Consider the following 15,324-nt stretch of genomic DNA (forward strand, 5'->3'; position numbering starts at 1 on the left):
AAAAAAAAAAAAAAAAAAAAAATCATATATAAAACGCACTGAGGAAGACACTATACACTAGCGCGAGTCCATCGAGACCAATGCTCTTATTATTTCCAAGTATGAAGAATGCACTATCCTTTTTGATACGATTAGGGTTTGACCAGCAGTGCTCGTCTAGTATCTACATAGGGATTTAAAATTTTTAAAGTACAGTATGGTCAAAGATGTTTTATAAAGTTTTTCATTGAGATTGTTGACAGATTTTTGTGAACATTAAAGTTTCCCGTTGAGGTTGAGAGTTCAACCCTTACATTGGATTATGATGCTTAATGTGATATGGCTTAAAGACTATAAAAAATGTTGTAGGTTCATATGTCTAATGATGTCTCCTTTCAAATCTTGATCGCTCCATTCGTTTTGCGATGACATGTTCGTTTTAATCTATATAATAATAATAATAATATCTGTTATATAAAATTTGTTGCCCTGTTATTTGCATCACTAGAAATATCAGTAAATCTGTATTTAAATCAATAAAAAATATAAGTTTCCTTTAGAGATAGATATTACCTCTACAAGTTTCCTATAAATAGCGAGCTAATTATTACATTAGTATTATGTTAGATTTATTCATATATTAGTAATTATTACCATTGGAAGTGAAATATCCTAAAATAATATATAACTTTATAAGATTTATATATCATAATTATCATTATATAAAACTATATATAGAAAAGTCACATAAAATTTTCCTTATTTTTAAAACATATTCGAATATGCCTATTTTTTTTGTAAAAAGGTGGTGACGTCGCACAAGAAAAAAAAAACATCAAAGATGGTGATTTGATCAAAGCTAGCTTGGAAAAACAATTGTCGAAGGATTGTTGTAAACAATATAAATTAACCCAAAATGACGAAAACTAAATTTATTTAAGATTTGAACCCTTTGTGTTAATCCTATGGTTTCAAAGATGGTCTGAGATATTAATAAAGTTGGGTCTGATGATTTTGAATGGCCCAAAACTTATTTACCTAATACAGTATTCCTCAAGATTGTAAATTAAAATCCCTAAAAAAGGCGCAAAGATAAACCAAAAAATTTGCTGCCAAAGAAAAAAATAAAAAGATAAACAAGAAATTACAGACCTCACGAGTCAAAAGGTATGGTGGATTTTTTCTTCTTCTTTGAATCTTTTTTGAAGTATCCTCACTTTTGAAAGTGAGACCATAACTTTCATAACTTCCAAATGATTTCCGTATCATCTAATTTGTCCTACAATCTCTCCTTAATCATTCTGATTAGATTTTCTTTCGTTTATGGCAATCACGATATGCGTCATTTCAATACTGTTATTCAATTCTTGTCAATGTGTTTACAAACGTAATGATGAGCTTTGTCTAATTGTTATGTATGCTATTTTACTGTTTTGCCCTGTCCCAGTTATTGTAACATTATGGACTCCGGAGACAAAAACTCCATGGAAGGAACACCAGCTTACACGGAACGAGACAGTGGAATCGTTGCAATATCTCCACTATGTGATCACTACAATAATCAAATGAGAATTGATTCTCCTACTACTTGTTCCGATGAAGAAATCATCGAGTCTTTGTATCAAAACATCTTTAGTATTGCTCTCTCTCTTCAAATAGAGGAATCTGGTTGTGGTTCTCACACACCTCTCTCTGCGCCTTGCCCTGGAGCTCCCATGAAGCTTACCAAGTTATCAAGAAACATCGATCCAGGATTCCAAAGAAAACTCTTTTGACATGATATTGCTTCTTCTTTTTTTCTCTTTACCTTTAGTCTTGTGTTGGGAAAAAATAGTTGGTGTTGTATTTGTGTTCATGTGTATTGTGATCCTATCTGGAAATGTCCTCAAAAGATATATTTGCATCTAACCAAGAAATATCATTACTAGTTTCATGATCATTGAACAAGACAATATTATAAAAGCTATATATATCTGAGAGGTTTAAAACTAAGAGAACTCTCTCCTCAAACTCACTTGTCATGGAAACGAAAGCTTCATTTACAGACACAGAGTAAGTAGAGGCTCCAATTATTCTCTTACTTTGTGTTGTTCCATATACGCTTTATCTGCTTCTGCTACGCGGTCCTGGAACATCGTCCATTCGTTTCTGCATCTCTCTCTCACCTGAAACCGGGGAAAACACACACACTGAGGTTGTCTAGAGGGTAGAGAAGCAGATTTCTACTAGTAAGTGTGATAATGTGGGCTAACTATTTACCCCTTGCCATGGAGATTTCCCCTTTTCCGACTCACCCTGTCAAATTTCATTACCGAGTCAAGAGATCATTCAGAGACATAAGAGCAAAATTTATTCACTGCTCAGTGATAAAAAGTAAATTCACCTGACTACCAAGGGAAGGAATCACTTGATGGATAATCCATTGTGAATCTACCACACCTATCTTCTCATGAGCAGGCTGAAAATGGAAGAGAAACACATACAGATGGAGACTTAACAAGGAGAGCTCGTGAGATAAACATAGCACCCAAAGGCTTTACATAGGAAGCAGAGAGGGTAGTAAGTAACCTCAACGCATCGTCTCAGAGCAAAATCAAGACCCCATCCATGAACAAGATCATTCTGCACCAGAAACAAACAAGGTAATTAAAAAGCCACCAACTGATGGTCCTGAAGACGAGACATACTCGTTTTGATAACTTAATCAGAAACAAAAGTAGATTCATAATGCCACATTTTCTAGTCATATGCATTCGATGTCTAATTGTCACAACAGTGACCAAAGATCTTATAGTTAAACAAAAACCTGAATCATATGCCATACACATCGCCATGCTTCTCTAGAAAATACGGGTGCCATAATCTCAACAAACCTGCAAGTGGGAAAACACAGTTGTGAAAATGATAAAAGCACTCTATAGTAGGCTAGGCAAAGAGAGAGAGAGAGAAAGAGAGTACAGAGACTTACGCAGCACATGGAGGTAAATGTATAAGAAAAAGTGTTAACCTCTACAGGATTTGAAGAAGAAACCAAAGTATCTCGTAACTTTTACAGTTGGGTTTGAGCAGAGGAACAATATAAATGCAGCTGTTAAGAAGGTTTTGCAATTGCTCAATTTCCCCCTCATGTTGTCAGTATTATATGGTTTCTTGTTTGGATGGACACTAAGATTTGTGTATGTATCGCTTTTTTTGACCACTCAAACTGGTCCCATTCAGTTGTCCGGCCGTCATAATGGAACAGCAGGATTTGGAAATCTTCAGAAAACTGAAGGAATGATGATGAAAACACAAATCTTAGTGTCCATCCAAACAAGAAACCATATAATACTGACAACATGAGGGGGAAATTGAGCAATTGCAAAACCTTCTTAACAGCTGCATTTATATTGCGGCTGCACCATCCTGGTTTTTCTTTTGTTTCTCTGTTCACCACTCAAAAATATTCGAGACAGATTTCAATGCAAAGGAAAGGTAAGAGAGAGAGAGAGAAAGACGGCTCATACTTGTGGACATCTCGGTCACCTCTCCTCTTTGTCATTTCCCATGTAAGTCCGTTGTTTGGCTCTAACCCTGGTTGAGAAATCTCCAAACCATGCTTCTTAACTAACTCAATGTACCTGATAGTAAACAATACAAAATGTAAATATTGTCATTGATGTATAACCACAATTCAAGACAAGTAACTCACCTATCTGCATTGAAGTGCTCGACCCCAAGATCTTCATCCCATATTAATATATACTCATAAGCTGAAACAACATCAGGATGCAAAAATCTCTTTGCATACCACCTGCCAAAAGATAAAACAGAAACTAGCTGAGGGTTTTATCAAACAAATTTTTATGACTGCTTGAAGAATGGAGTACATCGTGCTGACCTCCATCAAATATCTTACCATTTTGTTTGTTTTTTTGCACTGATATGTATCGCTTTTTTTGACCACTCAAACTGGTCCCATTCAGTTGTCCGGCCGTCATAATGGAACAGCAGGATTTGGAAATCTTCAGAAAACTGAAGGAATGATGATGAAAACACAAATCTTAGTGTCCATCCAAACAAGAAACCATATAATACTGACAACATGAGGGGGAAATTGAGCAATTGCAAAACCTTCTTAACAGCTGCATTTATATTGTTCCTCTGCTCAAACCCAACTGTAAAAGTTACGAGATACTTTGGTTTCTTCTTCAAATCCTGTAGAGGTTAACACTTTTTCTTATACATCTCAATCACTATATTGTCAGATATAGTACCACGAGTCGTTTCTCTTTGAGCCGATAGAGAACTCATGCTCGAGTATATGTACGCTCTCCCTGATCCTTCGTACATATTCCGGCTCGCCATCCTTTCTTGCAAAGTTTTTAGCTCCGCCGACAGTGTTTGACAAAGACTATCACCAACTCGAGCTGACGCTGTCTTGGATAATTCTTCCGCTCGGTGTTTTAGAATCTCTACTGCCGCGCTCAGATTACCCCCATCTGCTAAAACCCTAGCCTCTGACATGGCTTCTGCAACAAGGAACCTGTTTAGTTCCCTGTCAACCTCAATGGACACCACTGCTTCCTCTCCTGTTAGCTCCATTGGCCTTTGGATGCTTACTTCTCCAGAATCCACACGGACTATCCCTTCCGTAACAGGATCTTTGTAGACGCATCTGACCTTCAGCAATGACATAGATTCGGATTCAGCAGACGCATTGTCGCAGCACGGGATTCCAAGAATCACCACGAAGTCCCTTTGTTCTTCTGCGTACATATCTCCAACATCGATTGTGGCGCTTCTCCCATTTGATGCTATGCGGCTCCTGTAGCTTCCTGCTTTTATAGAGGATATTTTCAGGCCCTGCTCGTGAACGCATTCGATTTCAACAACTTGCTCAAGAATCACTACGCTGAGAAGCCCTCCGATACACTGCGCAAAAGCATCCTGAATCACATTCTCTGTTTCGATGAACGAAAACGTGCCTCTAGAGACTGCTGAAATTGTGTGCATTAGCTGAGCATCGTGATCTGAGCCAAATCCAAAGGTATGAATTGGGATCCGGCAAGAACTCGGAAGCAAAGACTCGTAATCTGCTCTGAGATGGACCCTGGAATGAGAAAGAGTATGATTGTCCTGTCCGTCGGACAAAAGAATCATTCCAGAAACAGGGTTCTTCCACCGCCTGCCCTCAATCACTCTTGCACCAATCTTGAGCCCCTCTGCAATGTTTGTCCCGCCTCTAGCAGCCAAGGAGTTAACAGCTTGCATCGCCGCTTGCTTCCCCGTATCAGACATCAGTCTAAGAGGGAATAGTCGAAGAGCCGTGGAGGAGAAGGAAATTACAGAGAGCCTATCAGTCTCACCAAGATTCTGAATCACAAAACCCATTGCCTTTTTCATAAGCTCTAATTTTACTCCGTGCATGCTACCACTCACATCAAGAACCGCAATGAGGTCCAAGGGAGCACGAGTGCGCCTTTCATCATCGCTCACACCCTCAGCCTTAAGATGAACCAGAGCAGCAAAATCGCCACGACTGACCGGTTTGGCCAGCGCAGAGACTTCAGGGAAGAGTTTAATCTCTACGGCTGGATGATCTGAGCGATGAGCAGCACTCTGGATTTGTGTCTCTCCGTGAGGTAAAGGCTCATCATCTTCAAAACCCACTTGAGCCGGAAAGACAGGGACAGGGTGGTAACCATGAAACAAAGGGACTTGTGTCCATTGAACTCTGCATAAAGGGCAAATCCTGTTTCCGTGTTTCACGTTTGAGGTTATACAATCAAAATGAAACGAGTGAGAGCACTCTGCAGTAAACAGAGCCTTCCCGTCGTCCTTTTTAATCTCATCCAAGCAAATCGCGCATGTGCTCTGCAATATCAAAATAAATCTCAATCTTTTAAAAATCTTTAAACCTAACCCTAATTTGTGACAAAAGATAACCTTAACCCTAATAAAGACAGAGATCATAAACCCATTCGATAATAAAATCGCATAAAATTTGCATCACCTCAAAAGAATTAAAAATTGTTTAATAGAGAGAGTGGTCAGAGAGAGAACCTTAGAGGAAGAGGAAGGAGAAGACGGCGGGGGAGGAGAAGAAGCATCGGGGCGGTTCGAGTTTTGATTTCCGCGTTGAGTTTCGTTCTCCATGTTTTCGCTTCCCGATGAGTTCATACTTGTAAAGAAACCCTAGTTACGACCTATCAGAAAAATATTATGTTGAATGTATTGCTTTTTGGTATACGGACCACACTATATATATATATACAATATATACAAATTTAGCTTCCTATAAATTTTGGAAATTTACATTCTAAAAGGATTTTTACCAATTAAACTTAATTAACATTTTATCCCAAAAAAAAGGAGAATATATTAACAAATTAATTTATACAGTTGTTGATAAAAGTAAACTTTAACCAACCAATATACCTGTATACTACTGTATATCGTTGGGACTTGGGAGGATGGAGAAAGCCGGTTACAAAAAATTAAATTAAGCCCAAAAAAAATTGTAACAAATTGATCGAATCAAATTTGCCCTTTTACTAATGATTTTTGGATACTGCATTAATGAAGATGGAGGAAAAAATAATGACGATCGATTCCTATAGGGTTTTTTTTTTTGAGTTAACATTACTCTATGCATTGGATCCTAAAAATATGCTTGAGAAAACTTAAATTTGTAACAAAGATAATATGTTCTTTTTATACGAATCCACAATAAACCAAATAAGAAAGATAACCAGTATCATATTGTTGGTTAAGAAAAGCCATTAGAAACCATGTCCCCGGTTCAAACAGAACCAACTCAACTTCTCTCTTCACACCACCCAACCAAGTTAAAACCAAAAGCAACAATAATCACAAACCCCAATTCATTATTCTGTCAAATTCGGCTTTGGCTTTCACGAGCAGGGGATGCTTTAGGGCTTTCGAACACCAGTTGCTGAGACCGAGTCACCATACGAGCCATTGAAGACGTCTGATAAGCCTGTACCGGGCTTAAACCCTGGGTCGAGTCTCCACGAGCCGTTGCCCTTTGAGCCGAATGCGAGCTCATGCTCGAGAAGGCGTAAGCTCGCCCTGATGTTCTGTACATCCTCCTGCTCGTCATCCTTTCTTGCAACGCATTCAACTCGGAGGACAGTGATTGACAAAGCCTATCACTCGATCGAGCAGACGGTGTCTCTGATAATTCTCTCTCACGGTTTCTAAGAATTCCAATTGCTGCGGTCAGGTCACCTCCATCCGCTAAAACCCTAGCTTCTGACATAGCTTGTGAAACAAGGAACCTGTTTAACTGCCTGTCAACCTCTATGGACACCACTTCTTCTCCTGTTAGCTTCATTGGCCTTTGGATGCTTAATTCGTCAGATTCCACACGGACAATCTCTTTCGTAACAGGATCTTTGAAGACGCATCTAACCTTTAGCAACGACACAGATTCAGAATCAGCAGACCCATTGTTGTCGCAGCATGGAATTTCAAGAATCACTAGGAAGTCCCTTTCTTCTTCTGCGTACATGTCTCCAACATCGATTGTGGCGGTTCTTGCATCAGATGCTATATGGCTTCTATAGCTTCCTGCCTTTATGGAAGATATTTTCAGGCCACGCTCATGAACGCATTCGATTTCAACAACTTGTTCAAGAATCACTACACTGAGAAGCCCTCCAATACACTGCGCAAAAGCATCCTGAATCACAGTCTCTGTTTCGATGAACGAAAACGTGCCACTAGAGACTGCTGAGATCGTGTGCATTAGCTCAGCATCGTGATCTGAGCCGAACCCAAAGGTATGAATAGGGATCCGGCAAGAACTTGGAAGCAAAGACTCGTAATCTGCTCTGAGATGGACCCTGGAATGAGAAAGAGTAAAGTTGTCCTGTCCATCGGACAAAAGCATCATTCCGGAAACAGGGTTCTTCCACCGCCTATCCTCAATGACTCTTGCACCAATCTTGAGCCCCTCTGCGATGTTTGTCCCGCCCCCAGCAACCAAGGAGTTAACAGCCTCCATCGCCGCTTGCTTCCCCGTCTCAGACATCAGTCTAAGAGGAAATAGTCGACGAGCCGTGGAGGAGAAGGAAATAACAGAGAGCCTATCGGTCTCACCAAGATTCTGAATCACAAAACCCATAGCGTTTTTCATGAGCTCCATTTTGACTCCTTCCATGCTCCCACTAACATCAAGCACGGTAATGAGATCCAAAGGAGCACGAGCGCGCCTAGCATCATCACTCACACCCTCAGCCTTAAGATGAACCAGAACAGCAAAATCACTACGAGTAACCGGTTTCGCCAGCGCGGACACTTCAGGGAAGAGTTTAATCTGGAGGGATTGATGATGGGGACGATGAGCAGCATCACTCTGGAATTGTGTCTCTCCGTGAGGTAAAGGCTCATCATCTTCAAAACCCCTTTGAGGCAGAGAGGTAGGGAGAGAGTCAACATCAGACAAAGGGACTTGCTTCCACTGAACTCTGCACAAAGGGCAAATCCTGTTTCCGTGTTTAACGTTGGAGGTTATACAATCGAAATGGAAGGAGTGAGAACACTCTGCAGTAAATATAGCCTTCCCGTCTTCCTTCCTAATCTCATACAAGCAGATCGCGCACCTGCCCTGCAATTCCTCAGCATAGAAAACAATCTCTAATCACAATTCACACACAATCTTAAACCTATAAAACCCAATCGGCTATAGATGATTAAAAAAAACGAAGATTATATCAGAAACCAAACCCTAATCGGTAAATTCAGATGGATCAAAGCAAAATTAATTATTAGATGATGAAAATTTCATCAGTTCTGCATCATCACCCACATAAGAAAAGGTTGGATCTTTGGATCATATTAGAGAGAGAGGAGAAAGGGAGAGAGAGAGAGAGAGAGAGAGAGAGAGAGAGAGAGAGAACCTTAGAGAAGCGGGAGAAAGGAGAAGAGTGAGGGCGTGAAGAATCGGGTCGAGTGGAGTCAACGGATGATCTTGAGGCATCGCTAGAAGAAGGAGATGAAGGATCGAGAAGATTATTGAGAGAGTCGTTGGAGTCCAGATCCGGTTTCGCTTCTCGCAATTCGTTGGGGCTCTCCATTTTTTTGCTTTTCCGAGTTCTAATTTTTTGTGAAGTAAAATATAATCTGATCAGAGAGACTATAAAGAAGAATGAGAAGGAGAAGGGAGCGGTTACCATATAGAGGAAGAAAGCGAATTGTTCAATTCAAATCCTTTCTAGTAAACGACACGTCAACTTTCTTTTTTCTTCTTTCTCAATTTTAGTTTTTCTTTTTGTTTCCTTCTTTATACGACTTTTTATTTAATTATTTTTCTATTGGACACAACGGTGGAACTTGAGAATCATTTTTTTTTTTTTTTTTAACATACATAATGGTCTTTCTTTTATGATAACCATATTAATTACCTTTTCTTTCTTTTCTTTTGATAGTTTGGCTTCTGAGCCTTTATGAGAATATACATAAGCTATTTGACAAAAAAAAAAAAAAAAGAAAAAAAAGCTCTTTAATTTTTAACCATCAAATGTGTTGTGTGATCCATGAAAGTAGAACGTTAGATTTCACCAAGACTGTACCGAACCCGAGTCGGTTAGTGACTCACTCAATTTGATTAGAGTTATTGCATCTACAAAAGTCGCATCCAAAACAATACTTCGGTATTTATCATAAGGTAACCTAATTATTATATATACAGGCATTTTTTTTAACTTCTCTCTAAATCAACAACTAGACCCTAAACATCTCTCCATTTACATCACTCATCATCCGAAAGACAAACCACATTCTCGTTGCCCTGCAATCCACGGCTCAATCCCTGTTGTGGTTGTTGTTCTTGCTGCTGCTGCTGCTGAATTAACAAACCTGAATATGTTAAAGCTTGAAGAGGCGGCGCTGAGGTTGGAGTAGTTGTGGAGCCAGGACTTGAAGAGGATGGCCTATATGAGTTGAGGTGTGGTGCAGAAGAGCGTAGACTTGCATTGGCAACTTGATTAGTTGCAGGAGAAGCTGACAGAGTTGGAGTTGTGTTGGATATCAGAGGCTGTCTTGGCTGAGGCATTGTGCAGACCGCGGAATTCAGAGGACGCCCTGATGGACGAGAGACTGAAGAAGGACACAAAGATGCCTGAGTCTGCAGAGGAGTCTGAGCCGGAGCAGGAGCAGGATACGATGATGCCTGAAGCTGCAGAGGTCCAGCAGCAGGAGCCGGAGACAGAGCAGGAGCAGTGTAATTTCTCTGCGTGCTCACTCTCTGTGCTAGCTGCTGAATTCTACCTGCAGAAAAATGTGCTACTATGACTTCATCTCCTTGTATTTAAAACCAATTTGCTCTACTTTTCGAAGAACACTTACCCCTTGGAGCTGCTGAGGGAGATGTCTTCTTCTCGGTACATTTGGACAAGAACGCATTCGCCAACAGTTTGTTCATTATAACAAGATTTTTATTTGTCTCTATCTCCGTCGTTTTGGTGTTATTCTCAGCTTCTACCTCCTGGAATCTTCGTTGAAACTCTGCTCGTAATTCAGCCATCTTCCTCTCGAGTTCAGATTTTAAGACTGATTTCTGCTCACAGGCAACTGAGGGTCAATGAAGAGTGAAAAAAAGAAACCAAAACTAGAGGTATGGCGGACATCTAACCTTTTCTTCGTAAATCTTCTTTGAGTTCTCTGATTCTCTCCGCAGCCTCTCCAAANGTCCAGCAGCAGGAGCCGGAGACAGAGCAGGAGCAGTGTAATTTCTCTGCGTGCTCACTCTCTGTGCTAGCTGCTGAATTCTACCTGCAGAAAAATGTGTTACTATGACTTCATCTCCTTGTATTTAAAACCAATTTGCTCTACTTTTCGAAGAACACTTACCCCTTGGAGCTGCTGAGGGAGATGTCTTCTTCTCGGTACATTTGGACAAGAACGCATTCGCCAACAGTTTGTTCATTATAACAAGATTTTTATTTGTCTCTATCTCCGTCGTTTTGGTGTTATTCTCAGCTTCTACCTCCTGGAATCTTCGTTGAAACTCTGCTCGTAATTCAGCCATCTTCCTCTCGAGTTCAGATTTTAAGACTGATTTCTGCTCACAGGCAACTGAGGGTCAATGAAGAGTGAAAAAAAGAAACCAAAACTAGAGGTATGGCGGACATCTAACCTTTTCTTCGTAAATCTTCTTTGAGTTCTCTGATTCTCTCCGCAGCCTCTCCAAATCATGCAGAAATGGGTCGTTGAACACAGGGAATGGTACTTGAGGAACAGGTTGAGCGGCACTCTGTCCCATAACATTGCTAAGAAATGATGGAACAGGAGCTGTTACACCTGCTGAAGGCTCCACACCACCTTCATGGACAAGATCTGCACAAAGGCATCACACTATTAGCAGTCTGGCAAACACCTACGTTAATCTAGGTGATACTTAAATGAAAAGGGCAGTAACTGACTTGTAAGGGTTGACCGTTCTACTTGGGGACCAGCTTCTGCTATTTCCATTTCACATGCATTTGACCCAGTTGTGTGAGATTCAGCCACTGCTGTGTTATTTAGGCCTTCAATGTTAACTTCTGCGTCAGGGTGAATTCCAGGCAAAGATAAAGGCCGAGGAGATGCATCCCGAGCACCCTATCCAGAAAAATCAAGTTCACAAGCAAAATTAACACCTGATCATTACCCACTGCCTGCTCTGTTTCTTACAGTAAATGACAACGAACATTACAAAGGCATAGTGCTTTAAACCAATAAAAAAAAAAACAGTCTTCAAGCAGAGGCAGATACCTGATCTGATACAGGAGTTCCACCACTTTCTACTGCATCTAATCCATCTGCAGGAAGTTGAGCCACTGTCGTGATATTTTGGCCCTCAATGTTTGCTCCAACCAATGTAGATGGCAGAGAACACGCATCCTGAGCAACCATTGTGTCCTGCATTACAAAGATGTAAGCCTTTTGAACAGCAAAAGCGATTAAATTTTGTTAAGGCAATACGTACCTGATCTGATATTGCATAATCACCACTCTCTACTGCATCTGGACCAGCTATGTGGGGCTCAGCTGATAATGTGTTGATATTTTGACCCTCAATGTTTGCTTCTGGCACAGGCTGATTTCCAGCTGGTGAAGATGGCGAAGGACATGTAACTCGATCACCCTGTCCATAGAGTCAATATTATATTAAAAGATGTGACCTGATCAGTAACCACATTTCCCAGCTCTTTTCACACGGGAAATTCTGAATAAACATTACACAGATTGATAACTTCAAACCAGCAAATGAAAAAGTAGTCTTAATAAGGACCTGATTGGATGCAGCATAATCAGTAGCCTCTACAGTTTCTGGCTCAACAGACTGGGGCTCAATTACTTCTTCAATATTTTGGCCCTGAGTGTTTGCTGTTGGTTCAGATTGCTTTCCAGCTGGTGAAGAAGGCATAGGATCATCCTGTCCAGAAAAGTGAATCCAATAAGACAAACAACATCCGATGGCTAACAAAAATGAGCATTAAAGAGATTAGATGAACAACGAATCGAGTATCCTACAGGGCCAGTAAGTACCTGATCAGATTCAGTAGCACCCCTAGTCTCTACCACAGCCGCAGGGTGTGGCTTAGGCAACGCAACCTCGTCAGGAATCTCCTTGTCAAGAGAGTAGGTTTCCCTATTCTGCTGGGCCAAAATGTTATCAGCATCAGTATCCACATGATCTGTTCTATTATTTTCTGTAGTAACCAAAGCCTCCTCTCTATTCAAGGAAACCTCGGGGGAGGGAGATTTTGCAAGATTTGCTAGCGACTGGGATACCTCTGGCACCCTTGACGAAACATCTTCATCTGGTGCCGCTGATGTTATTCTGTCACAATTCTGGTATTCTGGCAAACGCACGTTCAAAGCCGCAAATTCTTCTTGACAGCCAGCAGGAATCAATATCTCAGGCACAGTGAGAGAAGCGTGCTCACTGGACTGGCTCTTTGTAGCCACATTTTCTGTAGGCTGCTCAGGAGACAAGGTTAAAACATCCATCACCTCGTCATTTCTTAAAACCACCAATTCAGGAACTTGTTGATTTGTGCCACCCGACATGGTTCCTAATGTGTTTTCTGCTTCCGGTACTTGATTTACCTTGGAAGCCATACAATTCGTATCAGTGTAAGTAGCTTCAACGCTGGCATCATTGCAAGTTTGTACATCACAAGCATTTTTGGAAGTGTTTGATGAGCTTATTTCACTTAAATGCTTGTTGCCACTTTTGATGGGAACACAAATTTTTAATTCCGCTTGTGCCCAGTTCTTTATCCGACTAATCCAACAGGCTTCATCCTCAGCCAACTTCTTCTTTGCAGCCTCGTGCATTTGCTCCAGACTTTGAAGGCATTCAGTTTTCTCACTATTGATTTCATCAAACTTTCTTTCAAAATCATGTTCCAGCCGCTTGATATCATCCACTTGGGTGCTTTTCCGTGAACGAGATAAACGAATTACTGCTGCTTCCAAATTTTTCCTTGTTTCAAGTTTTTCCTTCTTGTCTGCATGCATATTTAACAGCTCCACCTTTTTCTCCTCGTGCTCTTGTCCAAGCTTTTGCAGTTGCCTCTTGCATTTCTTTTTTATGTCTTTAATAGTCTCGTTGATATCTTTTGTTGCAGTGCTATAATGACTACATCTCTTCTCAGTCGTGCATTCTTCACCCTCTGAGCTACGCATCGACTTTATATTGTTCTTTCCCTGACGCACTCTAGCCCCTGAGAGACTTTCATTCACTTGTTTTGTACTAACCATTGACTGGCTAGAAGTAGTACCAAAGCAATCACACTGCAAACCTTGTGTGCGCTCCAAGAACAGACTCTTCATGCAGGACAATATCGTAAATATATAATTTACCTCTACTCTTGAGCAATAGAAAGCTAATTCAGATTTTGCACGGACCAAAGATTCTTTGTGACTAAGCTTTTCCTTTACCAACAAAGCTGCAATCCAACTCTGAAAACGCAATTTTAACAATGTATTCAGTATGTGACCTATTCATAAATTATGTCAGCTATTGAAGGCCGTACTTTGAGGTCTATAAGAGCAGTTGTTTAATTAGACATTAGTAGCTTGCATAATTGGAGCAATAGTGGATAATTTTATCCTATGATTAGAAAGTTAAAACTAATGCATTCCCACAGAGAAAGTGATGCCACAGAATGAGGAAATTTAAAACAGGGGCAGATGATGAAGGAAATAATGCATAAATTATCAAATTTAATGCTGCCATACCAGGGCTATCTGGAATGCCTGCAATGTGGTGGCTGGCTCTTCGTAGATTAGGTGGTTCTCAAAAACATATTCAAGAAATTTTTCAACCATGCTTGTGCATGCTTCCTGAAAACAGAATAATATGTTAACCAATCACACACGACAATATACCCTTTTAATAGACACATGAAATCAGTTAACAATTCCAGTTACAACCCACAGTATATCCATATGCAAAAGCTAAAATAAGTTATGGAGGTGAAGAAAGGCACTTACTGAAAGATGCAAAACTTGGCAAAGTTTTGCCATTTCTGACTTTAAATCAGCATGGAGTTTCCTCTGTGATTCACGCGGTGTTTTTTTCCAATCATAACCGAATAACATATCCTCTGGGATTCTAGAGATATGAACGCCCACAGAATACAAGCCAAAAGCATCACTTTCATCCAATGTAGCATCAGTACCAGATGTAGATTTACATGCTGGCTGGAGTGCTACTTTTGGTGACTCCAAAGCCCCTGTGTAAAAGAGAATCAGCAAAGTAGTTGCAAAATTCTAGATATATGAGCAGGAATTGAACTATTTTTACCCATGAGATCCTTCCCGGAGGCCTTTTTTTCATCATTATCTACTTGGACATCGGTGAAATCGCCAGAAGCCTTCTTTCGCTTCTTTGTATTTCCGTCATCGTCAAGTTTGGGACTTTCTGCAGAGCCCTCAAAATATTGAACTCTTTTCCGATTTCTTTGAGGAGTATCTGACGCGTACTTCCACATAGGATTCTTTCCCCCCAACAGATTTGTCCAAAATATATTAGGACTATCTTCATCTGACAAATTATTATGTTTTTCACCAAACAGAGTAGAATCACTGCTGTAAGTTCCCTGATCATGCTTGGCTTCCCAAAGTAGACACAGCTTTCCTCCATTTTCTTCTCCATCTTTGGAAGAAAGTATGGACGAGAATTCACGAACCACACCATTCATTATAGATTGTTCAAACGAAGCTCTTGAATCTGGGGTTTCATTGCCGTGAAAATGATCCAGCTTATCAAATAAATATGAAGCCCCCCACATGAGCAGTGCATGCGTTAGAGGACGGTCTACAGCCTTATGTTGCCGCTTATTT

The 15,324-nt window shown here is 40.4% G+C and overlaps 6 protein-coding genes across 6 annotated transcripts in view; 1 reads left to right on the plus strand and 5 right to left on the minus strand.

Moving 5' to 3' along the window:
* Positions 1–58, minus strand: part of LOC104766142 (protein-tyrosine sulfotransferase) — a 3,761-nt gene extending 3,703 nt beyond the window's left edge. The window contains exon 1 of the mRNA XM_019243348.1: positions 40–58. The gene's annotated coding sequence lies outside the window, so the exon portion shown is untranslated. The remainder of the gene's footprint in view (positions 1–39) is intronic.
* LOC104766158 lies at positions 1,373–1,784 on the plus strand. Its single transcript, XM_010489995.2, has one exon. It carries the CDS (start codon positions 1,440–1,442, stop codon positions 1,752–1,754), a length of 315 nt encoding a protein of 104 aa, XP_010488297.1. The 5' UTR covers positions 1,373–1,439; the 3' UTR covers positions 1,755–1,784.
* LOC104778611 lies at positions 1,860–4,185 on the minus strand (the record flags this gene model as incomplete). The annotated part of the gene is made up of 11 exons (XM_010503064.1): positions 1,860–2,144; positions 2,239–2,274; positions 2,363–2,437; positions 2,548–2,601; positions 2,786–2,852; positions 2,948–2,968; positions 3,369–3,404; positions 3,486–3,599; positions 3,671–3,772; positions 3,878–3,993; positions 4,093–4,185. Coding segments are annotated over 11 exons (810 nt in total), but the record flags the coding sequence as incomplete, so codon positions are not given.
* On the minus strand, positions 4,162–6,174 carry LOC104766149. The gene is made up of 2 exons (XM_010489982.1): positions 6,025–6,174; positions 4,162–5,835 (listed from the first exon to the last, which is right to left on the minus strand). Exons 1-2 carry the CDS (start codon positions 6,139–6,141, stop codon positions 4,186–4,188), a joined length of 1,767 nt encoding a protein of 588 aa, XP_010488284.1. The 5' UTR covers positions 6,142–6,174; the 3' UTR covers positions 4,162–4,185.
* LOC104766169 lies at positions 6,652–9,144 on the minus strand. The gene is made up of 2 exons (XM_010490004.2): positions 8,886–9,144; positions 6,652–8,593 (listed from the first exon to the last, which is right to left on the minus strand). The coding sequence occupies exons 1-2, from the start codon at positions 9,060–9,062 to the stop codon at positions 6,857–6,859; spliced, it is 1,914 nt and encodes a 637-aa protein (XP_010488306.1). The 5' UTR covers positions 9,063–9,144; the 3' UTR covers positions 6,652–6,856.
* LOC104778612 (helicase protein MOM1) overlaps positions 9,553–15,324 on the minus strand; it is a 10,112-nt gene continuing 4,340 nt past the window's right edge. The window contains exons 7-17 of the mRNA XM_010503065.2: positions 14,786–15,317; positions 14,473–14,714; positions 14,218–14,322; positions 12,517–13,938; positions 12,260–12,403; positions 11,954–12,112; positions 11,740–11,886; positions 11,409–11,586; positions 11,123–11,322; positions 10,833–11,047; positions 9,553–10,250 (exon numbers count right to left, since the gene is read on the minus strand). Coding sequence (XP_010501367.1) covers positions 9,737–10,250; positions 10,833–11,047; positions 11,123–11,322; positions 11,409–11,586; positions 11,740–11,886; positions 11,954–12,112; positions 12,260–12,403; positions 12,517–13,938; positions 14,218–14,322; positions 14,473–14,714; positions 14,786–15,317 — 3,858 coding nt within the window. The 3' untranslated portion in view covers positions 9,553–9,736. The remainder of the gene's footprint in view (positions 10,251–10,832; positions 11,048–11,122; positions 11,323–11,408; positions 11,587–11,739; positions 11,887–11,953; positions 12,113–12,259; positions 12,404–12,516; positions 13,939–14,217; positions 14,323–14,472; positions 14,715–14,785; positions 15,318–15,324) is intronic.

Source organism: Camelina sativa, chromosome 3 (assembly GCF_000633955.1).
Source record: "Camelina sativa cultivar DH55 chromosome 3, Cs, whole genome shotgun sequence".
Taxonomy (NCBI): domain Eukaryota; kingdom Viridiplantae; phylum Streptophyta; class Magnoliopsida; order Brassicales; family Brassicaceae; genus Camelina; species Camelina sativa.

Excerpts from the sequence above, each read along its gene's own strand:
- LOC104766169 (XM_010490004.2), bottom strand. The coding sequence starts at position 9,062 with ATGGAGAGCCCCAACGAATTGCGAGAAGCGAAACCGGATCTGGACTCC. Across the intron at positions 8,594-8,885 it reads CTTTCTCCCGCTTCTCTAAG|GGCAGGTGCGCGATCTGCTT; the intron begins GTTCTCTCTCTC and ends GAGGAATTGCAG.
- LOC104766158 (XM_010489995.2), top strand. The coding sequence starts at position 1,440 with ATGGACTCCGGAGACAAAAACTCCATGGAAGGAACACCAGCTTACACG.
- LOC104766149 (XM_010489982.1), bottom strand. The coding sequence starts at position 6,141 with ATGAACTCATCGGGAAGCGAAAACATGGAGAACGAAACTCAACGCGGA. Across the intron at positions 5,836-6,024 it reads CTCCTTCCTCTTCCTCTAAG|AGCACATGCGCGATTTGCTT; the intron begins GTTCTCTCTCTG and ends TTGATATTGCAG.